Source organism: Nanorana parkeri, unplaced genomic scaffold (genome assembly GCF_000935625.1).
Source record: "Nanorana parkeri isolate BGI_ZX_2015 unplaced genomic scaffold, ASM93562v1 scaffold2877, whole genome shotgun sequence".
In the NCBI taxonomy this organism is placed as follows: Eukaryota; Metazoa; Chordata; class Amphibia; order Anura; family Dicroglossidae; genus Nanorana; species Nanorana parkeri.
The window spans coordinates 13414-29641 of NW_017309145.1; the positions used below are offsets into that span (position 1 = coordinate 13414).

General features: G+C 42.5%; 1 protein-coding gene across 1 annotated transcript in view; it reads left to right on the forward strand.

The window, feature by feature from the left end:
• Positions 1-15820: 15820 nt before the first annotated feature.
• LOC108802464 (NACHT, LRR and PYD domains-containing protein 3-like) overlaps positions 15821-16228 on the forward strand; it is a 50714-nt gene continuing 50306 nt past the window's right edge. The window contains exon 1 of the mRNA XM_018574322.1: positions 15821-15911. Within this exon, the coding sequence (XP_018429824.1) occupies positions 15821-15911 (91 nt within the window). The remainder of the gene's footprint in view (positions 15912-16228) is intronic.

Below are 16228 nucleotides of genomic sequence, written 5' to 3' on the forward strand. Positions count from 1 at the left end.
TGTGGGGGTTGGGGGTACAGTTCCAGTGGATGTTTATATAATATGGGGGGGGGGAATGTTCTGCCCCGGGCGCCCATAACTCTGGTTACACCACTGGGCCATACACCTATCAATTTATTTTGTCCAACTCGTGGGCTGAAAGAAAAAAATTGACGCAATTCCTTCATCAACTCAAACAGCGTATCGATCAAGGAATTCCGCTGTTTACATTGTATTCTGACAGGTGCCGCAAATTTTGCTCTGAGCTTCCTTCTCTGCTTGATGAATTTTGCTAATAAAAATAAATGTAAAAAAATAAAAAAGTTTATAAAAAAAATATTTTAAAAAATTAAAAAAATAAAAAACATTTTCGGTATCGGCATGACATTTTTTTTTTTTCGGTTTCGTTTCGATTTTAAAATTTCCATTTCGGTGCACCTCTAATTGAAATTTAGTGTCATTGAAAATTGGTGATGTATGTTTATTCATATATTGTTATAATATAACATAGACAATATTACAGGATATAGACATGATTATGTAGAATTATGGATTACATATATAATGGGGTCTGGTATGGAACATTGAAGTTTATGAATAAGGATTTTCTTTAATAAAGTCCCCTGGATTTGGGACAGATCTCTATTCTATACATGATGTGATGAGTCCATGGCCCACTGGGTGTTGTAGATTATATTAATCTTCATACATCTCTCTGTGCTCGCTGTGGATTAGTAGGTTTCAGTTTTGCAGTATAATCAGAGGCAGATTTTTACTTCTTACCCCCCTAGGCCTAATATCCTGTGCTTCCCCCTTCATCCCAGTAACCATTATTGAGCAAATAAAATACAGCAGTTTACCTTTTCTTAGATGTGGTGGTTACCTTTATTTCCTTTTTTTTAGTTTTTTTCCATTGTATTATGTCCTGGTGATCCTGCCAGTAACACACTTCCTGTCCTAGGTTGACAACACTCACCATACAGTATTTATGGAGGAGCAGTGTTGTCACCATAGGCTGATACTTTAATTTGGACTACAAACATATCTGTCTACATCTCCAATACATGCGGAGGTGGTAGAATTAGTAGTTTACAGATTATAGCTTGGAAGGAAGAGAACGTGGTTTGTTACCATAAAACTTCATTTCAGAAGTGTGTTGTCTGTATTTGCTAAAATTTTTCTTTAAAGAAAAAAGAAAACTAATGTGGCCAATTTGGTAAGCTGCAATACGTAAATATTTTGTTTTTGGATATAGATATCCTATCCTGGTTCCCTCCACAGTTTTGTCATGTGACGTATTCATTCCAATCATGGGGCTCTTCACTGACAACACTCCTCTTCTAACTCCTCCCCTCCTCTTCCTCTTTCTGTAGGGGTCCCCCCAGGCTCTGTCCTTGGACCCCTTCTCTTCTCTATCTACACCTCCTCCCTTGGTCAACTAATAACCTCACATGGCTTCCAATACCATCTCTATGAAGATGACACCCAAATCTATCTTTCTACTCTCCCCCTCTGTGTCCTCTCCTGTCACTAATCTACTAACTGACATATCAGTCTGGATGTCACAACATTTCTTAAAACTCAATCTTTCAAAAACTGAGCTCTTGATATTTCCGTGCACCTTCCCCCAACTTTTCCGTTGAGATTGTTAACACAACTATCCAGCCCTCCCCCCATGCTAAGGTCCTAGGTGTCATCCTTGACTCAGACCTCACATTTCTTCCCCACATCCAATCACTATCCAAATCCTGCCGCCTTCACCTACGTAACATCTCTAACATACTCCCCTTCCTCACCAATGACACCGCAAAACTACTCATACACTCCCTTGTTATCTCTCGTCTTGACTACTGCAACTCCCTCCTCATTGGCCAACCTCTACACAGGCTCCTCCCCCCTTCAGTCTACCGCTCAGTGTCTGCAACCCCCCTCTGCCAATCCCTGCACTGGCTTCCATCCATAACTCTGCCCCATCTATATCTCAATCCTTGTCTCAAAGTATCACCCTAACCGTCTCCTTTCCAGCTCTCCTGTCAACTCCTCCCATGCTCGGCTCCAGGACTTCTCTAGAGTCTCTCCCATCCTCTAGAACTCTTTACCCCAACCTGTCCATCTGTCGCCCACCTTGACTGCCTTTAGGCGATCCCTAAAGACTCAACCAAGGCGATCCCTAAAGAGAACCGCTCAACCATCACGTTCTCAAACAATTCATCCCCACATTGCTACCTCCTCATGTATCACTTCCCCCTCCCTTTTAGATTGTAAGCCCTCAGGGGCAGGGCCCTCCTTACCATCTTGTCTTGAATTGAATTGTGATTGTAATGTCTTCCTTATATTGTACAGCGCTGCGCAAACTGTTGGCGCTATATAAATTCTGTATAATAATAATTCTGTATCAGTTCCTGTCATTCCGTGTCTCTGTCCATCAGTCTGTGCAGGTGTTGGTGTATTATAAAGTATAACATACACCCGGATAGAATTGATTATATGAAAACATAACAACAATGATCATACATATCCCTCATGATTGTTCCCTAGAGAATACAGGAAATGGTGTGAGAGTGATCTGCTGAGATCTGATGACATTTATATTCTCTCTTCTAGGATCAGGAACAATCGCTTGTCAGATGAAGCAAGAAGAGAAATGGAAAATATGGAATCCATCCGGCCAGGACTGAAGTTTTATACATGATGAACCCCATGGAATAAGCTCTGCTACAGCTGTTAATGGAGCCGGAATATTGCTCTGGATGAGGAGGAGAATGAGATTTAGAAATGAGAAATAGGACTGAAGAGGAGAATGATGAACTAATACACCCAGGAGAGGACGGGGAGGACTTTCTAATCCCTTACACCCATAATACCTCCAAGCATGAAGAGGTTAAAGGCACACTCCAGTGAAAATAACATTTTTGCCATAAAGTGACTTCGTAGACACAGTCGTTCTGCTGATTGGTTCTAATTGTCACCCCGGCATTCATCTTCTACAGCTGGCTGCTGGCTCACTAAACCCCCCATGACTCCTGGAATCCTTATTTCCTGAATGGAGCTGAGACTCATCCAGAGATAATACAGGCGGAGTGATGAAGAGATGGCACAGAGGATGCACTGACATTGCTAGGCCCAGGCAACTATCTCAGGGGACCACAACACCTTCCTCTATCCCCACCGCCCTCGTTCTGTCTGCCAAACCCGCCTCACCATTATTGCCATTCAGCATCAATGATTAGAGAGAGTGACTTATTGGAAAAATCCTTTGCTTTCATGTTAGGGGTTTGGTCACCGCAATTGTAGATTCTGTTTAGTCAATATCAGCATTAGCCAATCAGGAGCCAGAACACTGCTCTTCATGGCAATGGATGTAAAAAACCTTCAGAGTGGACTGAGAACCTGATTTTTGCTGCTGTCTGTTGCATTTTAATAAGGATAAAGATACTGCTACTTGGCCAATGTTGTTTAAGAATGTTATTTCACCAGTTTTCTAAAATTAACCCTTGCAGTGCAGCTACCTCCTTATTTTGGTCTAGGAGCAAAAACAAACAGATATACTCACCTGATCCTCGGTCCTGTGGCAGTGACTGCTCAGCTCTCTCCCCCTCAACTCTGGCTGTGGTATGCCCCTTAGTGTCCTCATGTCTAATGGACCAGCATTAGACATGATGATGTCATAGATCCTTTGACTGCCAGAGCCCAGGGGAGAAGAGGCTACATGGACAGGTCTAGCATCCTGGTCTGTAGACCAAAACAAGCACTGATATTACAAATCAATACAGTGTTTTTCTATATATCTGTGTGTGTAGTGCATGCTAGACTGTGCCCAGCACTCATTCTTTATTTGACTGCTATAGCATATTGAAGATCTAGATGGTCTATCTCTACCAGGGAGGAGGAGGGAGAGGGAGTAATGTAGCCATGTGTTTGTAAACCGAGATCCTGCTATCAGGTGTTCACATCACTCTATAGCTGAATAGCTATCAGGCTATTCACAGTACTGTAGTAAACCAGATATACGAGACTCTGGTTAGTGTGTGCCAGATTGACTGTACCTGCTGCCTGGAAAGAGTAAGGCCTCATTCATTCCTACCTTGTAGGTGCAATTAGGGATTTGTGCATCACTAATCTGCCGTTTACAAGGGGCAGCTGTCAAGGTAATGAGCGGGTGGCAGCGAGCACATAAGAAAGTTGCTGAGTGCTGACACTCCACATGTAAATGTATGTTTTACGATTGGGTGACAGCTGCTGCTTGTAAATGGCAGATTAGGAATTCCTGTTCCAAGATATCGTGAATTCCTGATGCAGGAATTACTAATTACAACTACAAGGTAGGTGTGAATGAGGGCTAAATGTAATGATAATGAAGTCTGATGAACCCCAAACTGAGTGGGTAGCAGTGGCAGAACTACCCCTTCGACACGTGGAGACATAGGCAATTATCTCACTTTATTTTGTCACTTTCAAGACCACTGCGTACAATTTTGGATCTTACACCTTTGGAAAAATTATTTTCTTTTCTTGATCCCCCCACGTCATGGGATATCTCAACTTTATAGGATTTTATTAGAACACCAATCTAATTTTTTCCCACCATATCTACAACAATGGGAGCAGGAGCTGGGGACCACCTGGACGGGCGTGCAGAAACAAAAAGTAATTAGTCTCAACTTTAATACATCGATTAGCACTCTGTTGACTGACACAATGTTCCCATTTGTAGCAAGATGGTACTATACACCGGAACGAATACATAAGATGTACCCTACTAAGTCGGAGCTCTGCTGGAGAAACTGTGGCCAAACCGGTACCTATATTCATATGTGGTGGGACTGCCTTATAATTCAATCATACTGGGTTCAGATAGTAGAACAGATTGAAAGGATTATCACTATTGTTGTACCAATGAGTTAGTCGGTATGTCTCCTACATCTCATGGATATCCCGACCGCGGTCTATAAACGATCGCTGGTACCTATACTATTGAACGCGGCAAAGACCTTGATACCGTTACACTGGAATAAAATCACTATTCCAACCATGAGAGAATGGTATAATAGAGTAGAATACTATAGATTGATGGAGGAGCTGACGTCTATTCAGAGGGACACCTTTAAAAAATTTGAGTCAAGATGGCAACCGTGGAACAACTTTATACGAACACCCGGAACCCACAGGATACAGGACGGAATAGTCATATGTTAATGTTACCTAATAAGCAATAGAAGGGATATTTTGCCACGATAGGATAGAATAGGAACATTCAGAGTTTTATAAAATTAAAGGTCAAGGCACTCCCAAGGGACCTATGATAGGAGTACCGGACGCCCCATTCCCCCTCCCTTGCCCCCCTTTTTTTCTCTTTTCTTTTTCTCCTCTCCTTTTTTGTAATATTCTTGTTAGTTTGTGTCATTCGGTATCTGCTATTGATGTAACTGTTTACCTACAAGGTACATGAACAATTGATCCTCCTCTTCGTGTATGAAAGAGGAAATATAAGAAGGAAGGGTTATGGAAATGACTACTGTGTGGCTTCAAGGGCACCTTGATGCACAATGCTGTAGGTTAAAATGTTATATGTATGCTTTTTATTTTTGTTTATTGAGGAAAATTAATAAAAATTGAATATTTAAAAAAAAAAAAAAACATCGAGAAACTAGAAGTCTGAACATCGCAGAAGAGTTCCCTTTTAATCTTTGGACATTATCTGCTGGAAGTCGGCTTGAAGAAGAGCTCTGCAGACTTCCACTTTGCTTCTTGGACTCTGAACTCTGTCAGAACTCACAATTCCAGGACTGTTGAGTATTCTTCTTTTATTCCCTTTTATGTTGCTGTTGTATATATATTGTGTCTCTTTTTATTAAATCTTTTTCGGTATATTTTCTGCACCGTTTCTTTTATTAAAGGACGATATAAAAAATTGTTAAGCTTATCTCTACGCTCTAAATACGAACTTAAAGTCTCCTTGTCTCTTTGAAGAGTGCTACTGTATAGTGACTAATGTCATATTCCTGTCTGAGAGGACAGCGCTATCACAGGCATTGATTAAGTGTTTAAATTGTCGCAGCATTTGTTGGGCACGGTTTGTGTTCCGAAAACCACATGGTAGCAGTGGAAGTTTGGTGGGTAACGGGTTAACTGTGGAGTTAACCAACCATGGTGACGATCGCTCTCAGTCTGCTGGCCTGAGATTGTGTCCTGCGAGCTGGGAAATTTCTGTGCAGGGTGAGGCTGAGAGTGGTATCGCCACGTCCTTGTGACGCTCACGCTTGGTTCAGACTTTGTCAGGGCTGGAATAATGGGCCAGGTGTGGAACCCCTTGGCAGGGACGAATAATGTCCAAAAAGTGCAGTACAAAAGTATAATCCAATCGGGTAGTCAGGTTCAGTTCCTGGTCGTGGCGGGCAGCAGGAATCGTAGTCGAAGGGTCGGTAGCCGGGAAATCAGATCAAACAGGTTCACAGGAGGGAGCTGGGTGTTCACCATGAGGTAGAATAACTCAGCAATGAGTCAAGGCTCTGACCAGCTTTAAATACACAGGGAACCCAGGACCGCCCCCTGGTTGCCAGGGCAACCAGGAAGCTTCCCCAGTCAGAGTCCAATCACAAGGCTGAGGGCAAATGGTGAAGGCTGAAGTCCTCCCCCAGCCGGAGTAGCACCTGTGGCTTGGAATGGCGCAGGTGCACTCCGCGACTTGTGCACTGGCCACACCAGCGCCAGATGCCTTGCCAGGGGGAGGAGGAGGAGCTACCTGTGCCGATGCCCGCGCCTGCGAACCTGGCGAGGAACGGCCCCCCCTGGGTCCCTGACAGACTTGTGTATGGTCATGTGGGATTGATGTACAGCGGGTTCGGGTACATCACAATGAACACTGACCTGAACTGAGGCAAGTGAGGCCTGCAGTTCTTTGGATGTTGTTGTGGGGTCTTTTGTGACTTCTTGGATGAGTCGTCGCTGCGCTCTTGGGGTAATTTTGGTTGGCCGCCCACTCCTGGGAAGGTTCACCACTGTTCCATGTTTTTGCCATTTGTGAATAATGGCTCTCACTGTGGTTCGCTGGAGTCCCAAAGCTTTAGAAATGGCTTTTTAACCTTTTCCAGACTGACAGATCTCAATTACTTTCTTTCTCATTTGTTCCTGGATTTCTTTGGATCTCGGCATGATGTGTAGCTTTTGAGGATCTTTTGGTCTACTTCACTTTGTCAGTCAAGTCTTATTTAAGGGATTTCTTGATTGCGAACAGGTGTGGCAGTAATCAGGCCTGGGTGTGGCTAGAGAAATTGAGCTCAGGTGTGATAAACCAGAGTTGAGTTATGTTTTAACAGGGGGGGCAAACACTTTTTCACACAAGGCCATGTGGGTTTGGATTTTGTTTTCCCCTCAATAATAAAAACCGTCCTTTAAAAACTGTTTTTTGTGTTTACTTGTTTTATCTTTGACTAATATTTAAATTTGTTTGATGATCTGAAACATTAAAGTGTGACAAACGTGCAAAACAATGAAAAATCAGGAAGGGGGCCAACACTTTTTCACACAACTTTAAGTCTAACAATTTGTGTGAAAGACCAGCAGTGTGATTAACATCTCACTGTGTGTGTGTGTGTGTGTACATCCTGCTTTATTGCAAGGTATCATTTTAAATGTTGAGGATCTGGCTGAGTACTTCTTTAGGACCCGGGAGCAACAGTCAAGGAGACCAGTTGACCTCTGTTTGAGGCTCAGTCAAGACACTTCCTATTCCCTCGGGAGTAAAATGCTCCGGTGGGCTGAGCCACCCAGAGAGATCATGTTATGGATGTACTATCCTTCATTGTAATGTACTAGCAGAATTTGTGATTTTAAGTAGTAAATGTGACGTCACTGATAGTTTTTATTTTCTGCTCCTTCTTTGGTTGGGCTGATGCAACCAGTTATTGACTTAGCTGTAAAATATACCTCATTATCATTGCTGTAGGTATAGTGGGAGTAGGTTAGCTGCTCTGTGTGGTTTGCCAGAAATCTGAATATCGGGAGTCCACAGAGGGGATTGCATAGGAGGACAATCCTAAGTGGTGGCTAGTGTACAGTTATGTAAAGGGGGCCCTTTCTTTTTACTGTGAAGTGCCTTGATGAAGTAGCAGAGAGGGAAGGGGTTGACCCTGCAGCCAAACAGGGGAGGGACCTGTTCAACTCAGTCTTAATCAGAGACTAGCTAACTCTTGGGTGCAGACCTAAAGAGAGGTTGTAGGGATCAATAGAAAGAGCCCTAAGTCTGTCATTATGGAAAACACTATATAGAAAATTAAATTGGGGGGAGGGGGAAGAGAGAACCCCGTAATTAGACACCTAAGGAGGAGATGATAGATAAATATGGAAATTGGATGATCCGGTATGTGGGCGAATGGGATAAGTGGATTGAAAGGGAATATTCCAGCTGAGGGACATTTAAACCTAAAGCTTGGGAGGATTTATGGGAAAATCACCGTGACAAAATGACACGGCCAAACGAGAGAAATGCCTGAGCCTCATGGGCTCTGGATGCCTGGCAGTGATATTCAGATGTGCATGTGTTTACTTTAAACACAGAAAAGACTAAGAACATGAAACTTAGATCAGGTGAGGTATTAAAACCACAGAAAGATGGCAATGATGATGATGAGTAAACAGGAAGAAGACAAAGTGTTGAAAAAGGGCGCATCAGCTGCAGCTGCCAACCAGAGAACAGAGTCGCATTGTTTTAAGAAACTAGATGATTTACGGCAGAGAACAGAACTGCAATGTTCTAATTAAATGAGATACAGGAGAGAATGGAAAACAAGATAGATGGTTTTGATAAAAATAAAATGTATTTGAGGATATAGAAAAGTTACTGTCCTTCTTAATAGATCAGTTGGGGAAAATTCCTTCAGCACCTACAAATGATCAGCCCCCTGCTTATGATTATAATGAAGCGGCTTTTATGCCCACAAGATCAGCCTGTATGCCTACGCCCAAAACCACAAGGTAATTACATTTGAAGGAATTACTCAACATATTCCTGTAAGACAGCCAATAGAAAATTCCACACAGACAGTTACACATAATTTATCTCCAAACATACGGATCCTATGCTGGCACCCACATTTCAGAATTGTGAAGCATTGTCTCTAGTTTAGAAGAGAATACCTGTCTATCCTGTAAGGCAGGGGTGTCAAACTCAATTTAATCGAGGGCCGCATCAACATTATGGTTGCCCTCAAAGGGCCTGTAAGACTATATAAATGTATCTAATCTTTATCATAATTGCCTCTGCATTTGATTATTGCTGGTTTTAGTAATAACTTAATATCTAGATCTGAAAATAGAAGTCTAGGAAATGGCCTGGTGGGCCGGATTTGGCCCCTGGGCCTTGAGTTTGACACATGTGCTGTAAGGGAACAGATAGTGTATAATAAATAACTTTAAAATAAAAACATACCAGTGGCACAATAAGTCCCAGCAATGCCACAGGTGTCACCCTTTAACTACTAGATGTTGAGCCTGAGGATCTTACACAAGCACCCATTTCCACATAAAAACACTTTAGAAAGATATATGATTATGGAACGCTGTTAAAGTAATTATGGTTATTGTGAGTTGATTTAAAAAGGCTGGGGTAAGTGAGCAGGGCGAGTACAGGTTAACTAGAAAGGAATGCAATTTGTTCACTCCCAGAAAAGGAGGGGGTCTGTACTCAGCTCATGGAAGTTTGTGTGCAGCCTTGGATGGATGGAGTGATTGATGGATCAGAGTATGCAAAATATATAAGACAAACAATGAAAGAGATGGAAATAGGAAAACAGGATGTTGTGTTTTTGAGAGACAAATAGGCAGCCCACATCTGATTGTTTTGTACACACCGGTAAAGCCATATTGAAAGGAACATAGAAAATCCATGTCGTAATAATAATATGAGCTCATTAGAATTGGGTTCCAACAAAGTGCACTTATACAAAACCATCTCTTTAGACTTTTAGGCCTTTATGGTTAATTTAAAAGTAATATTTCATTGATGACTATTTGTGATGTTTCTAATCACTGGCTTATTTCTAGGAGAGGAACATGGTGATGTTCCAGCGAGAACACTAAATTGTATTTGTTTTCTTTGGATTGTACTAAAATTGTATTCATGTTCTTGTCTGATTATTTTCTATTATTTTGTTTTTAGGGAAGTGGGAAATTCTAAGACAACTAGTGGAAAGTCCATTTAGTATGGTGAATTGAAAAAAGAGGTCCTTGAGACACCATGGTTCCCTGATAAGATGGCAATCACAAAATGTGTAGCACATACAAAAAAAATAAGAAGGCAGATGCAGTTGCAAAACTAGCAGCACATGCTATTGAATCCACAGATCAAGTAGATTTAAGTGTTTTTAAGTAAGTGCAATTGCAGAGTGGAGAAATCAGAGGTGATGGACTTTGGGCCCAGCAAGATGGTCAGTTTTGTACACCCCATATGCTGTATTTATATCTAGCTGAGGCATCACACGACCAATTTCATCTGTCCAAAGCAGCAATAGTGTCTACAAACACCTTTTACTACGTAGTCCCAAGGTTTATTACTTTTGCTCAACTATTTTGCCAAGGATGTGAAGCATGTCAGGTAAACAATCCAGGAAAAGCTTGTGAAAATGTCAACCAAACATCTATTCAAAGTCCTGTATCCTTTTCAAGGATTACAAATTGAATTCTTGGGTATACGCTCTTACCCCTTGTGTTGAAATCTGTTAGACACACCTTCTCTTTAAGGTCCAAAAAAAAACCAAAAAATTATGACGGGTCTGTTCTTTCCATAGGAGAAGAATTAAATAGACATCTCACTAAGTTGCATGCTCAAGTTTTCTCTATTTCAGATCTTAATTCTGATGTGAATCACACTCCTTGCAGTCTGGAAACTGGATAGTGATTAGAAAGGTTGCATATAAAAGGATGGGAACCAAGATTTGATGGTCCCTTTCAAGTATTACTAACCATGCCTACCTTGGTAAAATTAAAAGAGAGAATACATTGAGCACATGTTTCACACAGTAAAAAGGTTTAACTATCAAGTATATTTTTTTCCTGTTTCCATGTCTAGTATATATCTGTTTTAATTGGTAAGGATTAGGATAAGTATGTGAAGTTTATGAGATTCCATGAAATAACCAAGTCAAAGTAAGAAGTATAGCATAAGCTTTATATGGTAACCTATAATCTACAGGAAGTCTTAATTTGACAGACAAAATGTCCACTTTGTGGCAAACTATTGAACCGACTGGTACTGCAGTGATGGCTCCAAAGGAGAGTTAAAATAATTTAGATTAGTTGGACACGCTTGTATTTTCTGGGTTTTACCAGAGAGCTTTACACTAAAAAAATATTTGAGGTTTTCTCTTGGAAAAGTTCAAGTATTTTGGAGTGGTAGATGGGGAATGCACTGAAGAAAAATGTATCTAATAGAGTTTTCATCCATTTAAGGGGTAATGATGTAGGGAAAGTAAAAAGAAAACATTCTGACCTGTTTAATCAAATGAAATCCAAAATGTATTAAGATTAATTTGCAGTTCCCCCTCTGCCAGTCTTGTCTTCTTGGAAATAGTATACTGTTTATTATGGGTGTCAAACCGGGAACTTGCTTAAAATAAGAAAATAAGTCAATCACCACATGTGTGAGTTCATGCCCCAAAAAGTTTGAAGAACCTAACACAGACATTCTAAAACGATTTGCTACATTTGAGTGATATGGGTAATAATAATATAGTAAATAAGGATTTACAAATGATTTTGCAAGTGCACACTATCGTAGCTTCACTGCATGTTATCACTCCCTCTGTAGAAATGACTAGGAAGCAGATGAAGATACAAAATGTTTTGAGACTAAACGTGTATATCAAGCCCAAGTATAATTAGAGTAAGGTAATAGTATATGTGAACTCTATCTTCCACATTATGAGAATGATACACAGGGTGATAGCTCAGAGAGTGTGTCTGGTAAAAGAATATAGTAGAATGCCTGGAGGGCTTTATGATGCACAATTGTTTTGTTTAACTATATGCGTAATTTTGCCTGTATATTCTCTTTATTCACTGAGGAACTCTAGAAATTGCTAATGGTGACTTTATTTCACATCAGCACAAGCATGCACCATGGAGCCCATCAGACAGTTAGAGTAGATTGGGAATGAAACCTGAAGGCAAAAGCCCATCACAAATCCATGGAGTTGAGTGTAAATAAGGAAATTTCCTCCCTCAATATACACTACTTTTTCCACGATTGGACCCTATTTAATGCTACATCAGATACAAATACTGAGATTGATATTTTGAATCATGTTACACACCTAGAGCCCCCTATAGTAACAAATTCAGATTCTGATGGAACTGATTGGAAGATTCTTGGTAATGCTCTATATCAAAGATGCAGTTATTTGTTGAAGTAGTTGTTGATATGCCTATTGGTCTTCATATCGTTTTTTTGGTTTACAATATAACACATTATTGGAAGTGGAATGTCTTGTATAATGGTGACTGTGGATTAACAAGAAACTTATAAATATGATTTAGATTTAAAGTTAGATGAGCCTTTTGTATGGCCATTATATAAGGTGATTGGTGAAGGGTGTTGGACATTCATGCAGTTAAAACAATTTAATGTTAGAGACCTAATCCCAGGTGTAACCAATTAGATTACTAATCCCAAACAGGGGTATACATCATTGGCGTGCCTTCTGTGCTGGGTGAGGCATCCCCAGCCCACCGAAGTGCCGCCCCCATCCTGCCGAAGCACCGCCCCATCCCGCAAAAGCCCCGCCCCAGCTCGGTAACCAAGCTGTGTGGTGAGGAGGAAGGGAGGAGACTCCCTGTCCCTCACTTGCTCATCATTGGCGAGGTATCCAGATCAATGTCCTCATTGTTTTTCTTCTGGTTTTTTTCAATTGGATAGCTTGGACCAATGGTGCTTTGCCATTGGTCCAAGCCATCCACAGAGTATAGGCTGTGACAGCTCTTGCCTCACCAAGTTAGGTAACACAAGCAGCGGGGAAGCCCGCTGCTGTGTAACCTAACTACCTGTCAAAGCTGGATGCAGCGCTGCCTGCAATCAACAGGCAGCGCTCTGTCCTTGATAGGTTGCACAGCGGGGAGGCTTTCCTTGCTCAGTAACCTGTAACAAACCGATCTGAATGGAGAAAAAGCTGACAGCTTCAGACTTGAAGCTGACAGCTTTTTCCACCGATATACTAGGTGAGGATCTGCCTCACATGCCTCCCCTGACCGCATGTCCCTGGTATACATGGGAGAGGTGATGCCAAATTTGTGTCAGTATTCTGAGAACCTAATGAGAGGGATACTTTTGTCCTAACTAAAGTTGCCCCTGTGACGTACGCCCGGCCCAAACCCGCTATATGTCAATCCCACGTGACCATACACAAGTCTGAATCGAGCATGAGCGTCACAAGGACGTGGTGATACCACTCTCAGCCTCACCCTACGCAGAGATTTCCCAGCTCGCAGGACACAATCTCAGGCCAGCAGACTGAGAGCGATCATCACCAGGGTTGGTTAACTCTGAGTTAACCCTTTACACACCAAACTTCCACTGCCACCATGTATTTTTCGGAATACAAACCGTGCCCAGCAACTGCTGCGGCTATTCAAAACACTTAAACAATGCCTGTGATGCTGCTGTCCTCTCAGACAGAGATATGACAGGATTCACTATACAGTAGCACTCTTCAAAGAGCAAGGATACGTTAAGTTCGTATTTAGAGCGTAGAGATAAGCTTAACAATTTTTAAGATCTTCCTTTAATAAAAGAAACGGTGCAGAAAATATACCGAAAAAGATTTAATAAAAAGAGACAACATATATATATACATGATAGATAGAGATCTGCGCTGATGGAAAACCGCTAATAAAATAATAATATGTCAATTAAATAAATTCAAAACGATAGACCCAAAAAATCCTACTAATTAGTCATTTCTATAAGACCGAAAACTGCGAAAAGCTGCTGAACTCAGGCAATGAGCCCCAAGAGTATAAAGGATAAATAGTACAGCGCTAGAAGCCTTTCTGTCATAGATCCACAAAGCTCAATTAGCCCTCGTTCACACCTGAACGTTTTGTAGCGCGTTCTACGCTCGACGAACGCTCTACAAAACGCTCAAACATCTAAATCCCAATGTATTCAATGGGTCTGGTTCACACCTTGGCGTATTTCCGCCCGTCCCTAACGCGCTACAAAACGGCCCACGCCTGAAAAGGTACAGGAGCTTCTTTGCGGCGTATTTGGCCGTTTTGTAGAGAGTTCGCGCCCATAGACTTCGACGGGAACGGGCAGAAATTAGTGTTTGCGCGTTTTTGGTAGCAGAAATCGCGCATAGAACGCGAGTGCCTCCCCCTTAGGTGACATGAAGTATGCAGCAAATCCGTCACGAATGCTGCCACCATTCGTTGTTCCACGGCTGGCGCTGCAATGGCTACTCGACATGCAATGCGCCAATGAATCATCAAAATTAAACCCATCTCTGCAACGCACAAAATTGTGAAGGGCACAAGCTGCCTTCACCGCAGATATGGCGTTTTCAATTTTGAGGTTTATTGGCGAGTGCAGGAAGCGCCGTTTATTGGAGAGCATGCCAAATGCACACTCCACAACCCTGCGTGCTCGGGTGAGCCTATAATTGAAGACCCTGTTCTCCAGACTTAGCCCATGACCGGAGTAGGGCCTCATTAAATGCTCACCAAGAGCAAATGCTTTGTCTCCTACGAATACATAGGGCATTGTAGGTTGAGCGGTACCAGGCAGCGCGGTGTTCCCCGGGAGGTCCAGATCAGCGTGGTGCAGCATCAGTCCAAAGTCCGAATGGGCAAATACCGTAGAATCTGAGCTGCTGCCGTATGATCCAACATCAATGTAGCGGAAGCAGTAATTTGAATCTGCTACCGCAAATAGGACAAGCAAAAAAAATTCTTATAATTAAAGAAACGGCTGCCACTGCCAATTGGTTTGACAATCCGGACATGTTTGCCATCTAGGGCTCCAACACAGTTTGGGAAGTTGCATGATGTAGCAAACAATCCTGCAATTTCCAGCCACTCCTCTTTGCTGGGTTTCTTCATCACTACATCATGCAGGACCTCCCATATCGCAATTCTTTTATTAACTTGCTTGCAGTCGATTTCCCGATCATAAATGCAAAATGAAGAGTAGCCAAGGACTGGCCAGTCGCTAAATACCTAAGAAATGAAAGATAAAAGCAAGAATTTAATTAGTTCATGTCTTCATTTTGTTTCCACAGTCGATATCCTAAAAAAAAATGGAAGAGCATGAAGGACGCCTTTACACGCCACCGAAGAAAGCAGCGGGAATATCGCAGTGGCTCGGCGGCCAGTGCCCCATACCGCTACATTCATGCGGAGCAGATGTCATTTCTCATTCCATGTCTTGAAATGCGGAGGTAAGTCACGTCCATTGCAATTACTATGTCATGAATGTAGTCTTATCTAACATGCATAGAATAATATATAGCACATACTTATGTATTGTTTATTACTCTTTACAGCACCGACAGTAGCTGGGAAACTACTGAGAGGACTGAAGAGGACCAGGTGGAATCGGCCACATCACCTACTGAGCCTTCCTTCTTCCCCAGGACCACTGAGCCCACCACAACCAAGCAGCACACCACCACCACCACCACCAGCACCGCTGACACCAACCACCTCTGCCCCAAGATCCAGGATGATTGTACGCAGGCGTAGCGTGCTCAGACCCCGACGCCAGAGATTTGAAAGGGAGGAGGACAGGCTGGTTGATGTCCTGGCTCATCCTGTCCACAGGCTGTCAGGCGCGGCTTATTACCTGCTCAGCATGGAGGACAAACTGAACATGGTGCCTTTACGAAGACAGACGGCAGTACAGGCAGCACTCAACAGAGTCCTAGACTCCGAACTTTTCCCAGGTGACTCTACACCACATGACACTGCACCCATACCTGCCCCACCCATTCAACAACCACCTCAACATGTCCAACACATGCACACACACTCACGGTTGGCTATTATCGGATGGATCCAGAACCGTCGCCTACTATCCCTCCTTCTCCACAATGTTATCACAGCCCACTAGATGCAGATGAGGACCTGGGCACACACCCCACTAGATGCAGATGAGGACCTGGACACACACCCCACTAGATGCAGATGAGGACCTGGACACACCCCACTAGATGCAGATGAGGACCTGGACACACCCCCCCCACACGAACAAGAGGAGGCG